Here is a 24,251-nt window from a genome sequence, read left to right on the forward strand (position 1 = left end):
AAAACAAAAACAAACGAACAAAGGGACCAAAATCATGAGAAAGATGGTGAAAACAATGGAGGACAGTGAACAGAGCACACACTCAAAGTCAGTGTTCTTGAGAAAGAGAGTCTAGAAAACCAACAGGAGGAAATACCTACACTGCAGATCAAAAGTGGTCACCAAGCACCAGGCAAAATTAAAGTGAAAGGATGGACACTGAGCTACACTCTGATGAAAAATTTAAATGGAAAAGGCAGAGACAGGAGTCCAACAAGCATCAAAACAAGGGTAGAAAGATCATTGTATTACAAAGAGATGATCTGGGCTGGCCTCAGACTTCTCCATCAGAGGCCAATGGGCCAGATGGTGGTCACTCCATAAATCTACACATGTGATTAAATTGTACAGAACTACTACTACTCCTCCGACACACACACACACACACTGTGTGTACATATAAAAACTGGTGAAATCTGAATAAAATCTGTACTCTAGTTAATAGTATTGTGCCAATGTTAATTTCCTGGTTTTGATATTATATTGTAGTTGTATAAAATGTTATCATTGGGGGAAACTGGGTGAAGCATCCATAGGATCTGTCTATACTATCTTGGCAACTTCCTGTGAGTCTATAATTTGATTTTTTTTTAAGACAGTGAATCAAGGATCAAGGTCTACTAAAGAGATTTGAAAGAAAAAAGAATTCCATACCCCAGTAAGTTGCTGGTCATAGGTGAAAGCAACGAAAAGTCATTCTCCATTATGAAAATAACATGTAATATCAGAAGATTCAAAGCAAGAGCTAAAATATCTAAACATTTTCTTTCATGAATCTAAATTGTGAAAATGGGCAATCATGCTCTATAAGGTCTACTGATGAGCACTGAAGCTAGTTAAGGAGCATTCAGTTTAAGTAATTTGCTATGAAAATGATTCTAAAACCAAAAGCAAAGATCTATGTTTATGTTTAAGGAATGACACATGATAAGAAAAATTACAATAAGAAGAAATTAGGGGGCTTCCCTGGTGGCGCAGTGGTTGAGAATCTGCCTGCCAATGCAGGGGACACGGGTTCGAGCCCTGGTCTGGGAAGATCTCACATGCTGCGGAGCAACTAAGCCCGTGAGCCACAACTACTGAGCCTGCGCGTCTGGAGCCTGTGCTCCGCAACAAGAGAGGCTGCGATAGTGAGAGGCCTGCGCACAGCGATGAAGAGTGGCCCCCGCTTGCCGCAACTAGAGAAAGCCCTCGCACAGAAACGAAGACCCAACACAGCCAAACATAAATAAATAAATAAATAAATTTTTTAAAAAAAGAAGAAGAAGAAGAAATTAGGCCTAAAATCTCAGGACATACCCCCCAAAACCTCTGGAAAATAGATTTAGAAAGTGGAAAGTGTGGGACTTCCCTGGTGGCACAGTGGTTAAGAATCCACCTGCCAATGCAAGGGACATGGGTTCGGTCCCTGGTCCAGGAAGATCTCACATGCCACGAAGCAACTAAGCCCACGCGCCACAACTACTGAGCCTGTGCTCTAGAGCCCACGAGCCACAACTACTGAGCCCACGTGCTGCAACTACTGAAGCCCATGCACCTAGAGCCTGTTCTCCGCAACAAGAGAAACCACCACAATGAGAAGCCCACTCACCACAACAAAGAGTAGCCCCTGATCGCTGCAACTAGAGAAAGCCCGTGCACAGCAATGAAGACCCAATGCTGCCAGCTAATCTCCTTATCTTATTGATACATGGGAGGCAAAAACATATGTTCTGTTTTATTTTTCATGTTGATACTAAATGCGTGGTTTAAGACCTTTACAGCTATCTTTTAGCACAATAAAGAATTGCTATACTAGTTATAAAAATAAATACAAATAGCTTACACTTCCCTGTTAAAGACAAAGACTCTAGATTAGCCAAAAGATGATTTCTCCCATATTCTTTGTCCATCTTTTAATTTTTTTAATTAATTGTATCCACAAGTGATGCCCCAAAAGAATTCAACAAACAAAGGATAAAATATTTTTCAAATGGGCAAAATATATCAAGGAAACAGAAACACAAGATAGTAGGGATGGCACTGTCAGTATCAGACAATAAGAAGAAATTTCTGTTACCTGGTATTAGAGCCAATTATAAAGCAACTGCAACTAAAAATAGCTTAGTAATGACATAGTAATAAATGGATCAAATGAACAGAAACAGAACTTAGTGTGTAATAACTGTGTAAAAGAAGATGGTTATAATAAAGTTAGCCTTTTAAATCAATGAGGAAAAGAATGTTTGAAAATCAAAGAAAGAAACAATTGGTTATTCAGAAAAAGGAGGAATTCCTTATCTTATACCATATACTAAAATAATTCCAGTTGAGTTAAATGCAAAAATTAAACACAAGATTGAGAAAAAAATGTATTTATCTGAAAGGCCTTTCCAAGTACATATTTGTGTGCTAACAATAATCCCACTACAAACAAAATGCAAGGCAAATGATAAATTGAGGGAAAATATTTGTAACAAAATGAATATCATTAAGGAAAGGACAAACACCCTCTAACCATATGGGCAAAAGACATAATTAGATTATTCACACACACCCTACCTCCCCAAATTCAAACATTCATTAAAAGCACAGAAAAACTCATCACTAATAACAAAAGAAGTACAGGTGAAAACAACTATATAATAACTTGGGAGTGTAAATATGTATAACCCTTATGGAGGATAATTTGGCAATAGCAAAGTAACATAAGCAAATTATACCTTTAAGTATCTTTAAATTCAAGTACTGTAAGCTTTAAACTTGCTCATGGTTTGTTTGTTTTCTTTTTGCGGTACGCGGGCCTCTCACAGCTGTGGCCTCTCCCGTTGCGGAGCACAGGCTCCAGACGCGCGGGCCCAGCGGCCACGGCTCACGGGCCCAGCCGCTCCGCGGCATGTGGGATCCTCCCGGACCGGGCACGAACCCGTGTCCCCTGCATCGGCAGGCGGACTCTCAACCACTGCGCCACCAGGGAAGCCCGCTCATGGTTTTTTGAGAAGTCATATTAAGGAAATAAAATACGTGTACTAAAGTATCTACTCCAAGTGTGGGGGGTGAGCACAGCAGTCATAAATTGGCCAGTGGATTAGCCCAGCCCTGCCACTTGGGTGACCAGCAATAAAATGATGTCAATAAAATCACCCACATTTTAAAGCTTTCTAGAGATCTGAAGAGAGAATTATGGGTGCCTGGCCCATGGGAATTGTTCAGTAACTATTAGACACTGATAGCAGGGGTGGTGATATTTATCTACAATCCTGCACTAACAGGTTCAAAATCCCTTATCTGAAATGCTTGTAGTCCAACTGTGGTACTGCAGAACTAAGACCTTTTTGGATATGAAAAGGTAACAGTATATTTACCTAACTAGGTCTGGGAGAGCACCTGGTAATCAATTACATCACTATTCCTAGAGTACAATATATGAATATTCATTCTAAGTGAGATAAACATCAGTTCAGGTCAGGTTTTGCAGTCAAATGAGTTATGGAAAAACTTTTCGTTTTTACAGCTTTCTGGACTTCAGATTTTTACAAGAGGGACTGAGAACCTATATTTATAACAGAGAAACATTAGAGTCTATCTAAACATATGATAATAAGGGGTAGGTTACGTAAATTATGATACATTCATAAGATGGAAAACTATACAGCTATAAAAAGTCACTTTTTCCAAAGAATATTTAATAAACTGGGAAAATGTTCATGAATAGCAGGTAAAAAAAAGCAAAATAAAAAACATGAATTATGAATTCTATTTTGCAAAAGTAAATTATATAATATTCCAGAATAAAAGACTACAAGGAACCATACAAGGACGTTAAATTAACCACATTGTGGTTAACCACATTATGTTCTTCCTTATACTTTTCTGTATTTTCTAATCTTCTATGATAATCAGGAAAACAATCCATTAATTTTTGAACTATTTATGGTTGCTGTTCCTGCGTAGGACTAGGCTAGTTCTCATCCTAGAAGGTTAACAAGCCCATCTCTGCTCTCAAGGAATTTACCAACACATCTCTGGAGAGCTGAGGGCATTACTCAGTTCTCTCCACATTAGAATGCATTTCATTCTCCATCAGCACTTCCCCACTGGCACCTCAGGACAACTTGACTCAGGCACCAGGACTTTTTCACACCTCTACCAAATGAAACCCTGGTGACCTTGCAAGTTAGTGATAAAAATGGCATCAGTGCTACAATAAGAACTTGATTCAACCCATGACCTTATCTAAAGAAGCTAAAAAAGAAAAAATAGAAAAAAAGAAAAAAGCAGGAACGGTTTAAACGTGTTTGATTTTCACTCTTTTTTACTGTACTCATCAAATTGCAATCATTTAAGAAATTATGGGGGAGGAGGAGATAGGTGATTGCATTTGGGTTTGTTCCAGGTGCTTTGCATGACTAAAAGGATGTGAACTTGAACTTGGCAGATCCAGCAATGAAAAGCATTTTGTGGAGTTAATGGGATGCTAAGAGAGGTCACGACACTGGTTCATGGAGAGGACAAGCAAGAGTTCATCTTACCTAACAGACCGCTCATCAATGTCTAAGGGGTGGTCTTTGGCCAGAGCTTTAAAGGGTTCAGCCGTATTTAGTGTGGGTGTTCCTAACACCCAGGTGGTCTTCACTGAACTCCACCCAGGTCTGGAATTCTCCAGTGGTTTAATACACAGTTTGAAAACATTTTATACCAAAAGGCTATCTGTTATAAGCCTCAATTCCAAACATGGAACAAAAGAGATAAGTGATCCATCAACCTACACCTAATCACCTAAAGGGACCACATGGGTTGATATTTAATCACTTTTACATAGATTCCAATAGTCTTTTTAAACTATTGTTGAGAACATGAGAAATCCTGTGCAAAGATTTTGCCACACATAAATAATAGCCAACTGTGGAGTTAAATAAGAAGTTAACTCTTTTAGCTTAATCCCACAGAAAATTACTTGTTTGCAGGCAAATTATCCACTGGGGATACTTTTTTATTTGTGGAATGCTAATCCTTCCCTCCTGCTTTCTGCCACCCTTCTTTTCCTCCTTCCTCCAAACCTGAAGAGAAGGAAGATAAAGTAAATGTGCACAATCCCGCATTCAATCAGGACCTTGGTTAAAATAAAGACCTTCCAGGAAAAAGGTGACTTACCCTATCCCAGCTGAAACACAGGCCCAGTCGATCAAGTTGTTTCCTCATGTGTCTAATATTACTGCGAAACAAAGGGAAAAGAGTATGGATTTTAGAAACAGGAAAAGCCATAAACAAACTACACTTTGAGAATGTGAAAAGGAAACTGGAAAAGTCTAGATTATTCCAAAGGGCTTTAAGTGTTGTTTCGCCCTGGTGAAGAAATTAATTACTAAGAATCAGTGAAAATATCTGCCTAGTAGAAGACATCTATTCTTTGTACCCTTGCAAAAGCCACTAAAAACCATGATAGTCTTTGGTCCTGGGGACTAACCCTTTCCCTGGCCATTCAGGAAGGCAACCCTTCTGATTTGTGCACTCCTGGCCCATCCATATATGCCTGTATTCTGCACAAATTTAAGCCAAGCATTTACAAATTTAAAAGTGACTGAAAAGAAAAATCTTAACATACAAATTGCAGGAATCCAAGAGGAGCCATACAGTGCTTTGTCAATCAAAACCTAAAACCGAAAACTCTCCAACAATTGGAAAAGAGGAGGGAAGTAAGTTAATCAACTTTAATATAATATGAAATAAAATATTATTTACTTTTGTCTTTTTAAATTAAAAATTTTTTAACCTTTTTTATTGAAATATAGTTAATTTACAGTGTTGTGTTAGTTTCAGATATATAGTAAAGTGATTCAGTTATACATATATAAATATATTTTTCAGATTATTTTCCATTATAGGTTATTACAAGACAGAGTATAGTCCCCTGTGCTATACAATAAGTCCTTGTTGTTTGTCTATTTTATATACAGTAATATGTATATGTTAATCCCAAACTCCTAATTTATTCCCCCCTGCCCTGCCCCACTATCCCCTTTGGTAACCATAAATTTGTTTTCTATGTCTGTGAGTCTATTTCTGTTTTGTAAGTAAGTTTATTTGTATCAATTTTTTAGATTCCACACGTAAGTGATATCATACCATATTTGTCTTCCTCTGTCTGACTTACTTCAGTTAATATGATAATCTCCAGGTCCTCTTTTTTCTTTTTAAAGAAAAAGGACTAATTCATTTCTACTATGTCCCCTTTCAGTTCAAGCAGACTGAAAATATGAAAAACCATGAAGTTCTCTAGGTGATCTCTGATTAGCTAACAATATCTTATTTTAATTCCAAGCCTCGTGTTAAGCATTTTGCAGAAAAGTGCTTGCAACAGACTGAATGTTTGTGTCCCCCTCAAATTGTTATGTTAAAACCTAATCTCCAACGTAATGGTATTTTGAGGTAACCAAAGGTACTATGAGAGGTAACCGGATTAGTGCCTTTATAAAAGAGACTCCAGAGAGCAACCTTGCCCCTTCTACCATGTCAAGATACAGAGAGAAGACAGCTGTCTATGAACCAAGAAGCGGGTCCTCACCAGACACCAAATCTGCCAAGTGCCTTGATCTCGGACTTCCCAGCCTCTAGAACTGTGAGAAATACATTTCTGTTGTTTTATAAGCCACCCAGACTATGGTATTTTTGTTATAGCAGCCGACTAAGACAGTGCTTAATCTTTATCCATTCATAAGAGGTAGGAACTATGACTATCCCTCCTTTACAGATAAATAAACTGAGGCGCAGAGAGGTTAAGTAATTTGCTCAAGGTGAATGGCTAGGAAGAAGGAAAGGCAGGATTTGTACCTATGTGGCCTGATTCAGGGGCCATCTTCTTTACTGCTATGCTCTAGTTGGAGGAGCATATTACTCCTCCTTGGAGGAGTTGGCAAACTTTCTGTAAAGGGCCAGATGGTAAATGTTTTCAGCTCTGTGAGCCATATGGTCTCTGTCACAACTACTCAGTTCTGCCATTGTATCATGAAAGCAGCCATGACCGATATATGAACAAATGGGTGTGGCTTGTGTTCCAATAAAACTTTATTTACAAAATCAGGCAGGGAAAATTTGGCCCATGGAATTTCTCAATCCCTGGCCTAGCTTATATCAAATTTATACCATATTTGATCCATTTTATTTAAATCATTATTTCCTCCTTTTTTCATCACTCCCATTACTCTAGAATTAACCATAATTGGAAAAGTGGAAACGAGAGATTAGGAAGAAAAAAGACAAGTAGATGGTGCAGAAGATATTTCTTTTTACAATGTAGCCTTGGGCAAGATAAAGCAAAGGGAGGTGAAAGAAAATGGGGATAGACTTTGAACCACCCTCTCTACCTCTGACGGGTAGGATGAGGAAAGGCTTTGTGAAAGGGGCTGGAGTGAGCCCAGAACATTCTGCTGGGTTCTGGTATAAGGCCCTCAAGGCTTTATCAGGAGGGAGAGGGATGGGCACTGCTGGCCCACAAGTACATGGAAGCCTGAGGCACAGGGGAGACTGAGAGTATGTCCTCCTTGCAGAAAGCGACACCCAGAATAAATTGGCCATATATTTCCTTGTTGAATATCTAAGTTCCTCTTGCTTCAGAATGGTGAAGGCAAAAAATTAACAGAATTTGCAGAGAAAATTATAATGTGGAATTTGTATATGGTTCAAACTACGGTCACGAAGATGAAGAGCACTGTAGAAATTTACAAATGTCACCCTTTCCTTCTCCTCTTTCCTTCCAAACGCAAATACTCAAAGGAAGAATAACTAAATAACAAAGCATCAAAATGAACACATGAATGATATCCAAACCCTCTTTGTTATTTCTTAGATAAGAATACAGCGTGCAAAAAGGCAAACACCAAATACAGACAATCCTGTTTATTGCTTGGCAGACTGCAATGTTTTGTTTGCTTTACTTTCTATTTCTTGTGCACAGGTAAAAAAAAAATTGTTTAAGGGTTCTGTATACAAGTGCTTGAATATGCCTGTAAACACATACCTCTGTGTCCAACTTTCTGGATGTAGATTCCTCTCGATCGCAGCATTTTCGGCAGGCAATCCAAATGCATCCCATCCCATGGGATTGATAACCTAGGAAAGAAGCACCCAGGAAAGAAACATCAGCCGTGGCAGATTGCTAAAATCTTTATTAGTATTCTCTTCTGGGCAATAAGCAGGCATTCTCTCTTTCTAACATGTCCTATCCCTTTCCTGGATGATTTCAAACTATGCTTCTGAAAGCCAGCTGGCTACCTAAGACGTAAGCACAGAAGAGAATTTAGAAGGTTATACACCAAGGTGCCAATAGCAGTTATCTCTGAGTAGGTATTTTCGTGACAATTTTTTACTTTCTTTTTCTTTTGTCTGTATTGTGTGTAATGAACCCAAAGGGTTTTTCTGAAATTATAAAAAGTTTCTTTCCATTTTAAAACTAGGTATATATAAAAATATATATAGGCATTCAAAATGCTTACCTCATGTTAGATTTTCCAATTAAGGAGTTGTGCTGTCCAATAGAGTAGCCCTTAGCCACATGTGGTTATATAAACTTAAATTAATTAAAATTTAAAATTCAGTTCCTCAGTCACACTAGCCAGTTTTCAAGTGTACAATAAGCCACTTTGAACCACCTCCCATAAGATATTTCCATTTTCCAAAGAACAGGGGATCCTAAGATCTCAGAGCTCTAAGAAGCTTTTGAAATATATCCTTCATTCCCACTCCTTTATTTGACAGCCCAAGCAATGATGGACCAACAAGAGTAAGCAGCCTAGCTAAGTCACACCAGAAGCAATTACTTCAAACCAGGAACTCATTTCTGCAAATGGATGATCAGTCACAGCTCAGCTGGCAGCTTCAATAGCAAGTTCTCTCAACCTAACTTATATGCCATGAATGGGAACAATGGCTTGAAACACAAGCTGTGGCATCAAGGGACAGACTCAGAAGGCCGCGCTCTCTACCCACTGCCAGGAAGGACACCTGCTTTGAAAACTCAGACTCCTACCCTTCTCTAATGCTGATTTTCAGCCACAAAGCCATAAACACAGCTTCTCCCAGAGCCATATTTCTGAAGCTTGCCTGTGGGTGAGGATGGCCTGAGGAGGCTCCAGTATTTCTAGAAAACAGCCCTTTACAGCTGGCCTTCTTACTTCCTATCAAGCTCCTGATCTGTCAACTGCCACAAGCTGAGTTTGTTTGTTTGTTTGTGTGTTTGTTTGTTTGTAATCATGCAGAGAACCTGAGCTTCTGTTCACATACATTTTGGATAGTGATGGACACTCAGACACACTTACTGGCACTACCTCATCACCCGCTCATATCATGATGGAACATTTTCCACTAAAGAAACAGGTCTCATTTTCTTTTATAAATAACTTTTTCCCCTGATTATTGAAATAATGCATGTTCACTACAAATAGCCTTGGTACATAGAGAAAAATATTCAGAAGAAAATAAAATACCCTTAATTCTACCATATAGCCATACATAACTGTTATTTGGTAAATTTATATCCAAGTTTTAACAATTGGAATCATATTATTTCTGTGTGTTTTTTTTCATTGTGCACCTAGAGTTTTCTTCCATCTTTCTATCTTGTTCAAAGACTCTCTGAGATGCAAATGAGTATCACCCATGGCCACCTCTGCCTCAGGTCCATAAGCACCTACAATTTAGTGTCCCGAACTGGATTCACACTCGAATCCCAGTGCCCAGATCCGTTCTCTCCCTAGTCCCTCTTAGCAGGTGGCAGTAAGAGAACAGGCATGGCCTTCCCAGTGGCAGAAGCCACTTGCCTTACATCGTCCTTCCATTCTGCACATTACTATTTTTTAATTAGGTTTTAGTTCTGATGGAACAATTCCATCTCAAGAATGAAGACCATGCATCTAAAATCAGAGCTGCTCTAACTCCTTTGGCTAGTGAGTGGGAAATGCAACAAAGGCTCGCTCCTCGGGAGGCTGTGTGGTTTGGGGGGAAATGTCCTAACCCAAACCTGCCATTTACTGGCAGTGGGACCTGAGGCACATCACTTACACGAGTCCCAACTATCAGCTGTGACTGAAAGCAGCCACCCAAATCATTGAGAATTACACACTAAGATGTATGTGGTACACCCAGCACAGTACAGGCACCCAGTAAATGGCAGGGCTGGCTGCAGTGGCAGCTGCTGTTGTCTGCTTGATCTTCAGCACCTCACAACATCGCACATCACCGATTCCCTCGTCAGGACCTCAGCCCACGTCTCTTTGGCCACATTCATTATGGTGGCTCTGTGACAACAGACAGGGAGACTCCTTGACCTCACACACATCCTCATCCATGTACATTCCTAAGGGTGTGTTACTTATGATAAGAGCCTCTGTAGCAGGTTGGTGCCAGGCATTGGAATTTCTTAACCAAACCGAACAGACCATGAGGCTCAAAGGGCCAGCCGTTTGGCCTTCTTTTCCATGAAAGGGGCGCATCAGTTCTTCTTTTGTGCATAATCAGTGGCTCACATCAGGTGCCTCATTTGAAAGTAGCCCAGCTGTTCTTGCCATGGCTGACTGGAGCAGAGGTAGTCCATGAGCAGAAGCAGCCATCTGTGTGCTGGGTAGGAAGGGCCCTGCCCAGTAGATTTTGCCATATCAGGGGTGGTGGTAGGTCTGATCCACTCAGGTCTGCCTTCTGTACGGGATACAGACCTGGTGAACAACAGTGCTGCGGATCTCTCCAGTTTGCTGCTGCTCCAGTCTGGTTTGCCACATCCTCTGCCATGCTTCCCAGTCCTGGGAATCTGGGAAGAGTGAAATGCCCTGACCTGCCAGCCTAAGATAACATGACTCCTGGGGCATTCCCTCGCAGTCCAGTGGTTAGGACTCCGTGCTCTCACTGCCGAGAGCCCGGATTTAATCCATGGTCAGGGAACTAAGATCCCGCAATCCATGCGGCATGGCCAAAGAAAAATGACATGACTCCCAAGCTATCACATTCAATCCCTGCATCCATGCTCCTGAGGTCAGTCGGAATAGGCTCCTCTTCTATTTCCTTAATTGGATGTTTCTCAAATTACGAGCATAATACAAGCTTATTTTAACAAGTGAAATGACACAATACATGATATATAAAGGCAAAGCTGATCATCTCCCCCAGCCCCGACTCCTATTCTCAACTCCTTGATGTAACCAACAATGTCAGCCTTTGTATCCTTCCACACCTTTCTCCTCACTCAAACACAGATACACAAACATATATATACATATATAGGAGCTGGATGGTTTGTTTTTATGGAAATAGAACCTGTCATACACTATTTTATGACCTGTTTTTTTTCATTTAACGTATCATGGACATCTGTACAAAATAAGTAAGTACGTGTGTGTGTGTATACATGTCTTTTAAAAAGATTCTAACATTCCCTAGGAATATCTAGTCTATGCAGTTTTAGGAAGTTGTCAAAACATAACCCAATCCAGTTGATCTTTCAGACATGAGGTCTCTTTTTCTCTTGCTAAATGTGTCCTACCCAAAGGTTTCATCTTTCCAAACAGCACCCTCCCCTTCTGGCAAAATGCTCCTCCTCCTACTTCATATGGTCCTGCTGTAGATGGCGAATCACAAAACCCACCCCTCTGGCCACAGAGGGAGCACCTGGTGGAGATGTCTAAGAAAATACTGCTGGCATGTGGACAGATGCAGAAATGGGAGGCAGAGACTAGGGATACTGATGTGCTCCAAGGACGTGGGCCCAATTCCCAGTGGGCCCCAATCCTACAACATTTCCTTTGGTTCTGTGAGTTACACCAGGATTTGTAAAAACACACAAAACCTCCTTTTTTGTTTAAACTGGTCTGAGTTGGGTTTCAGTCCCTTGTAGCCAAGAATCCTGACTAAAACACTCACCCTTTAGAATACAGCTTTCTGTTGAGTACTGCTTAATCCATAGATGAAAAACATTTCCTTCACAGATTTTTCTTTTTCTTTTTAATTTTCAAGAGCTAAAAATAATAATAATCCCATGTTGAGGATTTGTGCTTGATTAGTAGAAAGTTCTGAAATACTTCCATGGACAACACTAGAGAACAGCTTCCAGAGATGCTTTAATTCTCCTAGGGCTACTTCACTGGCAGAATACTGTAACTGTTGTATAACCATGTTCCACAAGAAAGGGGAAAACTTAATTACCACTTGGTTTCTTCATTGGAACTGCCAAAATGGCACCAGTTCAATGTTTCTGCCTATTAACATTCTGTTAGGTTACCATCCATGTTTTTAAATAAAGTCAATACAAAGACAGTCAAAAAATCAGTCTGGATTTATGTAATATACTTATTCATTTCTATTTTTGTTTTCAGATGAAATTAACATGAAAAGATATTCTTAGTTCACATGTTATCCCAAGCTGTCTATGAAAATATAGTTAGGGAAGGAAGAGTCAAGAGGGTGGTGTGGGAAGACACAGAGTTAGCGTCTCCCTGCAACTATGTCACCTGCCCGCCACTGGTGGGGGACTCTGATGCCCAAGGAGACAGGAGGAACACCAAAGTGAACTGGTAGGACGTAGGGGGGCTGAGGGCAGAGAAGAAGTGGAGGTCAGACAGGATTGACGCCCTCAGGCTGGGGAGATCAGGAGAGGCAGGCAGGAGGGGCTCTCTGGGAAGAGTGGGAGAGGAGCAGAGGGGGATCGCCTGGCCCACTTGGGCAGGGGAGCCTGCTGAGCTCCCAAGCCGGTACCCGCCCTCCAAACCCCCCTCCAGGCTGCATCGGACCTTGGGGGCATAGGAGGGAGGCCGGGGAGATCAGCAGAGGCAGGCGGGAGGGGCCCCCCCAGACCAGAGGAGAGGAGAAGAGGGCGTTTGCCCCACCCACTCGAGCCCAGGAAGCCTGCTGGGCTCCCAGGTGAGGTCCCCTACCCTCTGAGACCAGAGGTGGGGGGCACACCTGGGTCCCTTCTGTTCCTTGAGCCTAAGCCCCACCCCCCACAGCCCCCAGGGCCTTTCCCAGCCCCACAGGTCCTGAGCATTGGCCCCACCCACTACCCAAACCTTGCCTTTGCTTAGGCCCAGCCCTCCACAGCCAAGGCCTTCCCCGCCCCCACTTTTTTCTTCTTTTCCCTCCTCCACTTTTTTTTACTATTGTGGTACTGATGTACCTTCCAGTTGTTGATTCATGTATAATTTTATTTTTATATTCCTCCTAACATATCTGTTAGTTTCCTAGTCTAATTTTATTTTTTACTTTGTTATTGTTCATTTTTTTCTTTTTATTTATTTGTTTTTGCCACCCCAGGTGGCTTGTGGGAACTTAGTTCATGAGCCTGGGGTCGGGCCAAAGCTCCTGTGGTGGGAGGTCCGAGTCTGAACCACTGGACTAAGAGAGAACCTCAGACACCACGGAATATTCAACCAAGTGAGGTCTCATGGAGTTCCACATCTCAGCACCAAGACCCAGCTCTACCCAATAGCCTAAAACTTCAGTGCTTGAAGCCTCAGGCTAAACAACCAGTAAGACAGGAACACAATTCCACTCATTAAAAAAAAAAAAAAAATGAGATGGCAAACAAATATGTCACAGATGAAGGAGCAAGGTAAAAACCTACAAGTCCAAATAAATGAAGAGGAAACAGGCAATCTACCTGAAAAAGAATTCAGAGAAATGATAGTAAAGATGATCTAGAATCTCAGAAATAGAATGGAGGCACTGATGGAGAAAATACAAGAAATATTTAACAAAGATCAAGAAGAACTAAAGAACAAACAAACACAGATGAACAACACAATAACAGAAATGGAAAATACACTAGAAGGGATCAAAAACAGAATAACTGAAGCAGAACAAATAAGTGAGCTGGAGGAAAAAATGGTGAAAATAAGAGCAGAATAAAGAAAAAAGAATGAAAAGAACTGAAGACAATCTCAGAGACCTCTGGGAAAACACTAAACACACTAACAGTCGAATTATAGGGGTCCCAGAAGAAGAGAAAAAGAAAGGGTCTGAGAAAATATTTGAAGAGATTATAGTTGAAAACTCCCTAAATGAGAAAGGAAATAGTCACCCAAGTCCAAAAGCACAGAGAGTCCAATACAGGATAAACCCTAGGAAAAACACACCAAGACACATATTAATCAAACTAACAAAAATTAAATTCAAAGAAAAAATATTAAAAGCAGCAAGGGAAAAACAAAAAATAACATACAAAGTAATCCCATAAGGTTATCAGCTGATTCTCAGCGGACGCTCTGCTGGTCAGAAGGGAGTGGCAGGATATACTTAAAGTGATGAAAGAGTAAAACCTAAAACCAAGATTACTCTACCCAGCAAGGATCTCATTCAGATTCGATGGAGAAATCAAAAGCTTTTCAGACAAGCAAAAGCTAAGAGAATTCCACACCACCAAACCAGCTCTACAACAAATGCTAAAGAAACTTCTCTAAGCAGGAAACACAAGAGAAGAAAAGGACCTACAAAAACAAACCCAAAACAATTAAGAAAATGGTCATAGAAACATACACATCGATAATTACCTTAAACGTGAATAGATTAAATGCTCCAACCAAAAGACACAGACTGGCTGAATGGATACAAAAACAAGACCCATATATATGCTGTCTACAAGAGACCCACTTCAGACCTAGGGACACGTACAGACTGAAAGTGAGGGGATGGAAAAAGATATTCCATGCAAATGAAATCAAAAGAAAGCTGGAGGGCTTCCCTGGTGGCACAGTGGTTGAGAATCTGCCTGCCGATGCAGGGGACATGGGTTTGTGCCCCAGTCCGGAAGGATCCCACATACTGTGCAGCGGCTGGGCCCGTGAGCCATGGCCACTGATGCCTTCATGTCCAGAGCCTGTGCTCCGCAACGGGAGAGGCCACAACAGTGAGAGGCCCGCGTACCGCGAAAAAGAAAAAGAAAAAAAGAAAGCTGTAGTAGCAATACTCATATCAGATAAAATAGGCTTTAAAATAAAGAATGTTACAAGAGACAAGAAAGGACACTACATAATGATAAAGGGATCAATCCAAGAAGAAGATATAACAATTATAAATATATATGCACCCAACATAGGAGCACTTCAATACATAAGGCAACTGCTAACAGCTATAAAAGAGGAAATCGACAGTAACACAATAATAGTGAGGGACTTTAACACCTCACTTAAACCAATGGACAGATCATCCAAAATGAAAATAAATAAGGAAACACAAGCTTTAATGACACAATAGACCACATAGATTTAATTGAAATTTATAGGACATTCCATCCAAAAACAGCAGATTACACTTTCTACTCAAGTGTGCATGGAACATTCTCCAGGATAGATCACATCTTGGGTCACAAATCAAGCCTCAGTAAATTTAAGAAAACTGAAATCATATCAAGCATCTTTTCTGACCACAACGCTATGAGATTAGAAATGAATTACAGGGAAAAAAACGTAAAAAACACAAACACATGGAGGCTAAACAATACGTTACTAAATAACCAAGAGATCACTGAAGAAATCAAAGAGGAAATCAAAAAATACCTAGAGACAAATGACAATGAAAACACGACGATCCAAAACCTATGGGATGCAGCAAAAGCAGTTCTAAGAGGGAAGTTTATAGCTATACAAGCCTACCTCAAGAAACAAGAAAAATCTCAAATAAACAATCTAAACTTACACCTAAAGGAACTAGAGAAAGAAGAACAAACAAAACCCAAAGTGAGCAGTAGGAAAGAAATCATAAATATCAGAGCAGAAATAAATGAAATAGAAACAAAGAACACAATAGCAAAGATCAATAAAACTAAAAGCTGGTTCTTTGAGAAGTTAAACAAAATTGATAAACCATTAGCCAGACTCATCAAGAAAAAGAGGGAGAGGACTCAAATCAATAAAATTAGAAATGGAAAAGGAGGAGTTACAACAGACACCACAGAAATATAAAGCATCCTGAGAGACTACTACAAGCAGCTCTATGCCAATAAAATGGAAAACATGGAAGAAATGGACAAATTCTTAGAAAGGTATAACCTCCCAAGACTGAACCAGGAAGAAATAGAAAATATGAACAGACCAATCACAAGTAATGAAATTGAAACTGTGATTAACAATCTTCTAGCAAACAAAAGTCCAGGACCAGATGGCTCCACAGGTGAATGCTCTCAAACATTTAGAGAAGAAATAACACCCATCCTTCTCAAACTCTTCCAAAAAACTGCAGAGGATGGAACACTCCCACACTCATTCTATGAGGCCACCATCACCCTGATACCAAAACCAGACAAAGATACTACAAAAAAAGAAAATTACAGACCAATATCACTGATGAATATAGATGCAAAAATCCTCAACAAAGTACTAGCAAACAGAATCCAACAACATATTAAAAGGATCATACACCATGATCAAGTGGGATTTATCCCAGGGATGCAAGGATTCTTCAATATATGCAAATCAATCAATGTGATACACCATATTAACAAACTGAAGATTAAAAACCATATGATCATCTCAATAGATGCAGAAAAAGCTTCTGACAAAATTCAACACCCATTTATGATAAAAACTCTCCAGAAAGTGGGCATGGAGGGAACCTACCTCAACATAATAAAGGCCATATACGACAAACCCACAGCAAACATCATTCTCAATGGTGAAAAACTGAAAGCATTTCCTCTAAGATAAGGAACAAGCCAAGGATATCTACTCTCACCACTGTTATTCAACATAGTTTTGGAAGTCCTAGCCCCGGCAATCAGAGAAGAAAAAAAATAAAAGGAATACAAATAGGAAAAGAAGTAAAACTGTCACTGTTTGCAGATGACATGATACTATACATAGAGATTCCTAAAGATGTCACCAGAGAACTACTAGAGCTAATCAATGAATTGGTAAAGTTGCAGTATACAAAATTAATACACAGAAATCTCTTGCATTCCTATACACTAAAGATGAAAAACCTGAAAGAGAAATTAAGGAAACACTCCCATTTACCATTGCAACAAAAAGAATAAAATACCTAGGAATAAACCTACCTAGGGAGACAAAAGACCTGTATGCAAAAAACTATAAGACACTGATGAAAGAAATTACAGATGATACCAACAAATGGAGAGATATACCATGTTCTTGGATTGGAAGAATCAACATTGTGAAAATGACTATACTACCCAAAGCAATCTACAGATTCAATCTATCAAATTACCAATGGCATTTTTTACCTAGAACTAGAACAAAATATCTTAAAATTTGTATGGAGACACAAAAGACCCCGAATAGCCAAAGCAGTCTTGAGGGAAAAAAACGGAGCTGGAGGAATCAGACTCCCTGACTTCAGGCTATACTACAAAGCTACAGTAATCAAGACAATATGGTACTGACACAAAAACAGAAACGTTGATCAATGGAACAAGATAGAAAGCCCAGAGATAAACCCACGCACCTATGGTCAACTAATCTATGACAAAGGAGGCAAGGATATACAATGGAGAAAAGACAGTCTCTTCAATAAGTGGTGCTGGGAAAACTGGACAGCTACATGTAAAAGAATGAAATTAGAACACTCCCGACCACCAAGCACCAAAATAAACTCAAAATGGATTAGAGACCTAAATGTAAGACCGGACACTATAAAACTCTTAGAGGAAAACATAGAAAGAACACTCTTTGACATAAATCATAGCAAGATCTTTTCTGATCTACCTCCTAGAGTAATGGAAATAAAAACAAAAATAAACAAATGTGACCTAATGAAACTTCAAAGCTTTTGCACAGCAAAGGAAACCATGAACAAGACGAAAAGACAACCCTCAAAATGGGAGAAAATATTTGCAAATGAAGCAACTGACAAAGGATTGATCTCCAGAATTTACAAGCAGCTCATGCAGCTCAATGTTAAAAAAACTAACAACCCAATCCAAAAATGGGCAGAAGACCTAAATAGACATTTCTCCAAAGAAGACATACAGATGGCCAAGAAGCACATGAAAAGCTGCTCAACATCACTAGTTATTAGAGAAATGCAAATCAAAACTACAATGAGGTGTCACCTCACACCAGTTAGAATGGGTATCAACAGAAAATCTACAAACAGCAAATGCTGGAGAGGGTGTGGAGGAAAGGGAACCCTCCTACACTGTTGGTGAGAATGTAAATTGATATAGCCACTATGGAGAACAGTATGGAGTTTCCTTAAAAAACTAAAAATTGAATTACCATATGATCCAGCCATCCCACTACTGGGCATATACCCAGAGAAAACCATAATTGAAAAAGACACATGCACCCCAATGTTTACTGCAGCACTATTTACAATAGCCAGGTCATGGAAGTAGCCTAAATGCCCATCAACAGACTAATGGATAAAGAAGATGTGGTACATATATACAATGGAATGTTACTCAGCCATAAAAAGGAACGAAATTGGGTCATTTGTAGAGATATGGATGGATCTAGAGACTGTCATACAGAGTGAAGTAAGTCAGAAAGAGAAAAATAAATATCGTATATTAACACATATATGTAGAACCTAGAAAAATGGTACAGTTGAACTGGTTTGCAGGGCAGAAACTGAGACACAGATGTAGAGAACAAACGTACGGACACCAAGGGGGGTAAGCAGCGGGGTGGGGGTGGTGGTGGTGTCATGAATTGAGCTGTTGGGATTGACATGTATACACTGATGTGTATAAAACTGATGACTGGGCTTCCCTGGTGTCCGCCTGCCGATGCAGGGGACACGTGTTCGTGCCCCGGTCTGGGACGATCTCACATGCCGCGGAGCGGCTAGGCCCGTGAGCCATGGCCGCTGAGCCTGCACGTCTGGAGCCTGTGCTCTGCAATGGGAGAGGCCACAACAGTGAGAGGCCCGCATACAGCAAAACAAACAAACAAACAAACAAACAAACAAAAACCTGATGACTAATAAGAAAAAATAATGCAAACCATATATGGTTTTTATACAATTTAAATAAAAACTCTGTTGTAAAGGAAGATTATACAGCTTTTGGGGACATGGGTTGGAATGCTTTTTAAATGTAATTAACCTAAAATAAGCCAGGCAGAGGAAGACTAATACTGCATAGAATCACTTATATGTGAAATCTTTAAAAAATTTTTGAAAAAGTCAAAGGCTAGAAACAGAGCAGAAAAGTGGTTGCCCGGGTGCGGGTGGGGGAAATAAGGAGAGTTTGGTAATAGGGTACAACGTTTCAGTTATAAGATGAATAAGGTCTGAGGATGTAATGATAAACGTGGCGACTGTAGTGATAACACTGTATTGTATAATTGAAATTTGCTGAAAGAGTAGAACTTAAATGTTCTTACCTCCCCCCAAAAAGGATAAGTACGTGAGGTGATGGATGTGTTAATTAACGAGGTGGGTGGAATCCTTTCACAATGTACACATACATCATGTCACCACGATGTACATTTTAAACGTCTTGTAATTTTATGTCAATTATACCTCAATAAAGCTGAAAAAAAATCTTCCAACAAACAAAAGTCCAGGACCAGATGGCTTCACAGGCGAATTCTATCAAACAGTTAGAGAAGAGCTAACACCAATCCTTCTCAAACTCTTCCAAAATATTGCAGAGGAAGAAACACTCCCAAATTCATTCTACAAAGCCACCATCAACCTGATACCAAAACCAGAAAAACATATCACAAAAAAGAAAATTATAGACCAATAGCACTGATGAACATAGATGCAAAAATCCTGAACAAAATACTAGCAAACAGAATCCAACAGCACATTAAAAGGATCATACACCATGATCAAGTGGGATTTATACCAGGGACCCAATGATTCTTCAATATAAGCAAATCAATCAATGATATACCACATTAACAAATTAAGGAATAAGAACCATATGATCATCTCAATACATACAGAAAAAGCTTTTGACAAAATTCAACACCCACTTATGATAAAAACTCTCCAGAAAATGGGCATAGAGGGAACCTACCTCAACATAATAAAGGCCATATATGACAAACCCACAGCAAGCATCATACTCAATGGTGAAAACTGAAAGCTTTTCCACTAAGATGAGGAACAAGACAAGAATGTCCACTCTCGCCACCCTTATTCAACATAGTTTTGGAAGTCCTAGCCACAGCAATCAGAAAAGAAAAAGGAATAAAAGGAATACAAGTTGGAAAAGAAGAAGTAAAACTGTCACTGTTTGCTGATGACATGACACTATACATAGAAAATCCTAAAGATGCCACCAGAAAACTAGTAGAACTAATCAGTGAATTTTGTAAGGTTGCAGGATACAAAATTAATGCACAGAAATCTCTGGCATTCCTATAAACCAACAACGAAAAATCAGAAAGAGAAATTAAGGAAACGCTCCCATTTACATTGCAACAAAAAGAATAAAATACCCAGGAATAAACCTGCCTAAGGAGGCAAAAGACTTGTACTCAGAAAACTATAAAACACTGATGGAAGAAATCAAGGATGACATACAGCTGGAGAAATATACCATGTTCTTGGATTGGAAGAATCAATATTGTGAAAATGACTATACTACCCAAAGCAATCTACAGAGTCAATGCAATCCCTATCAAACTAGCAATGGCATTCATTCTTCACAGAATTAGAACAAGATATCTTACAATTCGTATGGAAACACAAAATAGCCAAAGCAATCTTCAGAACAGAAAACGGAGGAGGAATCAGGCTCCCCAACTTCAAACTATACTACAAAGCTACAGTAATCAAGACAGTATGGAACTGGCACAAAAACAGAAATATAGATCAATGGTACAGGATAGAATGCCCAGAGATAAACCTACGCACATATGGGCATCTAATTTACGACAAAGGAGGCAAGAACATACAATTGAGAAAAGACAGTCTCTTCAATAAATGGTGCTGGGAAAACTGGACAGCTACATGTAAAAGAATGAAATTAGAACACTACCTAACACCATACACAAAAATAAACTCCAAATAGATTAAAGACTTAAACGTAAGGCCAGACACTATAAAACTCTTAGAGGAAAACATAGGAAAAACACTTTTTGACATAAACCACACCAAGATCTTCTTTGACCCACCTCCTAGAGTAATGGAAATAAAAACAAAAATAAACAAATGGGACTTCATTAAACTTAAAAGCTTTTGCACAGAAAAGGAAACCATAAACAAGACAAAAAGGCAACCCCCAAAATGGGAGAAAATATTTGCAAATGAAACAACAGATAAAGGATTAATCTCCAAAATATACAAACAGCTCATGGAGCTCAGTATCAAAAAAACAAACAATCCAGTTAAAAAATGGGCAGAGGACCTTAATAGACATCACCGAGGAAGATATACAGATGGCCAAGAGGCACATGAAAAGCTGCTCAATATCACTAATTATTAGAGAAATGCAAATCAAAACTACAATGAGGTATCACCTCACATCAGTCAGAATGGCCATTATCAAAGAAGTTAGAAACAATAAATTCTGGAAAAGGTGTGGTGAAAAGGGAACCCTCCTGCACTGTTGGTGAGAATGTAAATTGATATAACCACTATGGAAAACAGTATGAAGGTTCCTTAAAAAACTAAAAATAGCACTACCATATGACTCACAATCCCACTACTGGGCATATACCCTGAGAAAACCATAATTCAAAAAGAGTCATGTACCACAATGTTCACTGCAGCTCTATTTACAATAGCCAGGACATGGAAGCAACCTAAATGTCCATCAACAGATGAATGGATAAAGAAGATGTGGCACATATACACAATGGAATATTACTCAGCCATAAAAAGAAATGACATTGAGTTATTTGAAGTGAGGTGGATGGACCTAGAGACTGTCATACAGAGTGAAGTAAGTCAGAAAGAGAAAAACAAATACCATATGCTAACACATATATATGGAATCTAAAAAAAAGAAAAAAAAATAGTACTGATGAACCTAGCTGCAGGGCAGGAATAAAGAAGTAGACATAGAAAATGGACTTGAGGACATGGGGTGGGAGGGCAAAGTGAGAGTAGCATTGACTGGACATATACACTACCGAATGTAAAACAGTTTTCTGGTGGGATACAGCAGCATAGCACAGGGAGACTGGCTCGGTGCTTTGCGATGACCTAGAGGGGTGGGATAGGGAGGATGAGAGGGAGGCTTAAGAGGGAGGGGATACGGGGACATGTGTATGCATATGGCTGAGTCCCTTTGTTGTGCAACAGAAACTAACACAGTATTGTGAAGCAATTATACTCCAATAAAGATCTATTAAGAAAAGAAAGTTAGAAAAATCTTAAAGCTTCTTAATATTTCAGTCTTACTAAAAATTAACAAAAAACAAATGTCTGCCCTGGAATACAGACTGTGGGGAGTCAGGATAGTTCTTTCCACTATGGGCTGGACCACTGGATTCAATGTCCCTGTGAACCAAGTTTCTATGAAACAGGGAAGGGTCCAATCAATTCTACACCTTGGGTTTCCCAGACATCCAGTGACCAAGGGCAGAACTCACTCTTGTGCCATAAGATGACTCACTACTGTCCAGGAGGAACAAAATAAAGACCTATAACAAGATTACAAAATACCAAAGCCTGTCCCTTTCCCCTGGGCAGCGGATTCTATTTGCTGGTCAAATTGTTATAGCCTATTTATTTAAAAGACACCATGTCAGTGCTGCCTTTGCCCACCTCGTTCACCTCTTAGTCTCTTCTACATCAGGGGTCCCCAACCCCTGGGCCATGGACTGGTACAGGTCCATGGCCTGTTAGGAACCGGGCCGGACAGCAGGAGGTGAGCGGCGGGCAGGCGGACAAGCGAGCGAAGCTTCATCTATATTTACAGCCGCTCCCCTTCGCTCGCATTACTGCCTAAGCTCCGCCTCCTGTCAGATCAGTGGCGGCATTAGATTCTCATAGGAGCGCAAACCCTACTGTGAACTGTGCATGCGAGGGATCTAGGTTGCGCTTATGAGAATTTAACGCCTGATGATCTGAGGTGGAGCTGAGGCAGTGATGCTAGCGCTGGGGAGTGGGTGCAAATACAGATTATCATTAGCAGAGAGGTCTGACTGCACAGGGACCGTAATAAATCAATTACTTGCAGACTCATATGAAAACCCTATCAGTGAGTGGCAAGTGAAAATAAGCTCAGGGCTCCCACTGATTCTGCATTACGGTGAGTTGTATAATTATTTCATTATATATTACAATGTAATAATAATTGAAATAAAGTGCACAATAAATGTAATGAGCTTGAATCATCCCGAAACTATCCCCCCCCCCAACCCACGGTCTGTGGAAAAACTGTCTTCCACAAAACCGGTCCCTGATGCCAAAAAGGTTGGGGACCGCTGCTCTACATCATCCAGTTCAAATACCCCCATTCTGGATATATAATGCCCACTTTCTTGTCTGTGATTTCTCTATGGGCAAGAGTATCGAAAACATTCACTGGAGGAACTCTAAACTCTCCTTCTGACTTCTAAAATTCCGATTCTTTTCTATCACCATAACTTGGTTTCATCCTTCCATAGTTCCACAAGTAACTAAACCTACAGTAACTAAACCGAATCACATATGCCAACTAGACAATTTATCCTAAAAACAACAACAACAACCCACCCACCAACATCTGGATTTATATTTTAGGGCCACCTGAGCCCTCTCAACCCCCTAGGTGTTAACCTCTTCTTGGATGAGTGCTTTCAGCAGAAAGGGAATCAAGAAGTCCTGGCAGCTATAACTTGGAAATCATAAAATAAACTTGCAGGGTGTAAAAAACCATCATTTCCAGCTGTTCTTCTAACAAATGCTCTAAATATTTTAAATTGAGTGAGAAGCCAAGAGGACAGGGAAACAACCCAGAAATTAGGACGAGTGGGACACTGCCCCCACTTCTAGACTGAAGGAACAAAGGGAGGAAGCAGAGATAACTGAACCCAAAGGCTGAGATCAGTTGCAGAAGCTGAAAGAGGCAGGTCTGGCCAAATGAAACTGGATTAATGGAGATACTAACCAGGGCAGAGAGAGAGAAATTCCTTGGCTTCTTCCTTCCTCCTCCCCTACAATCTTGCCAGAATTCTTCCTGTCCAAAACCAGCCAGAGGCCAGCTGACACCAGAGCTTGGGAAATGTGGCCTGCAGAGTTCTGGCCTTCCACCATACAAAGCAAAGCAGGAGATCCATCTGACAGCAAACTAGTCAAAGACCAGCACAGGAACACTACAGGACTGCAAAATTTACCATGACTCGAGATATCAAAGG

At 40.0% G+C, this 24,251-nt stretch overlaps 1 protein-coding gene across 4 annotated transcripts in view; it reads right to left on the reverse strand.

The window, feature by feature from the left end:
* The window catches only part of LARS2 (leucyl-tRNA synthetase 2, mitochondrial), a 242,167-nt gene that overhangs the window by 122,548 nt on the left and 95,368 nt on the right, over positions 1–24,251 (reverse strand). For all 4 annotated transcript variants that reach the window (XM_082638131.1, XM_082638130.1, XM_082638128.1 and 1 more), the window contains 2 exons: positions 8,036–8,127; positions 5,173–5,233 (listed from right to left, as the gene is read on the reverse strand). In XM_082638131.1, the coding sequence (XP_082494257.1) occupies positions 5,173–5,233; positions 8,036–8,127 (153 nt within the window). The remainder of the gene's footprint in view (positions 1–5,172; positions 5,234–8,035; positions 8,128–24,251) is intronic.

This window comes from Mesoplodon mirus (genome assembly GCF_964341445.2).
Source record: "Mesoplodon mirus genome assembly, chromosome: 12".
NCBI classification, from domain to species: domain Eukaryota; kingdom Metazoa; phylum Chordata; class Mammalia; order Artiodactyla; family Ziphiidae; genus Mesoplodon; species Mesoplodon mirus.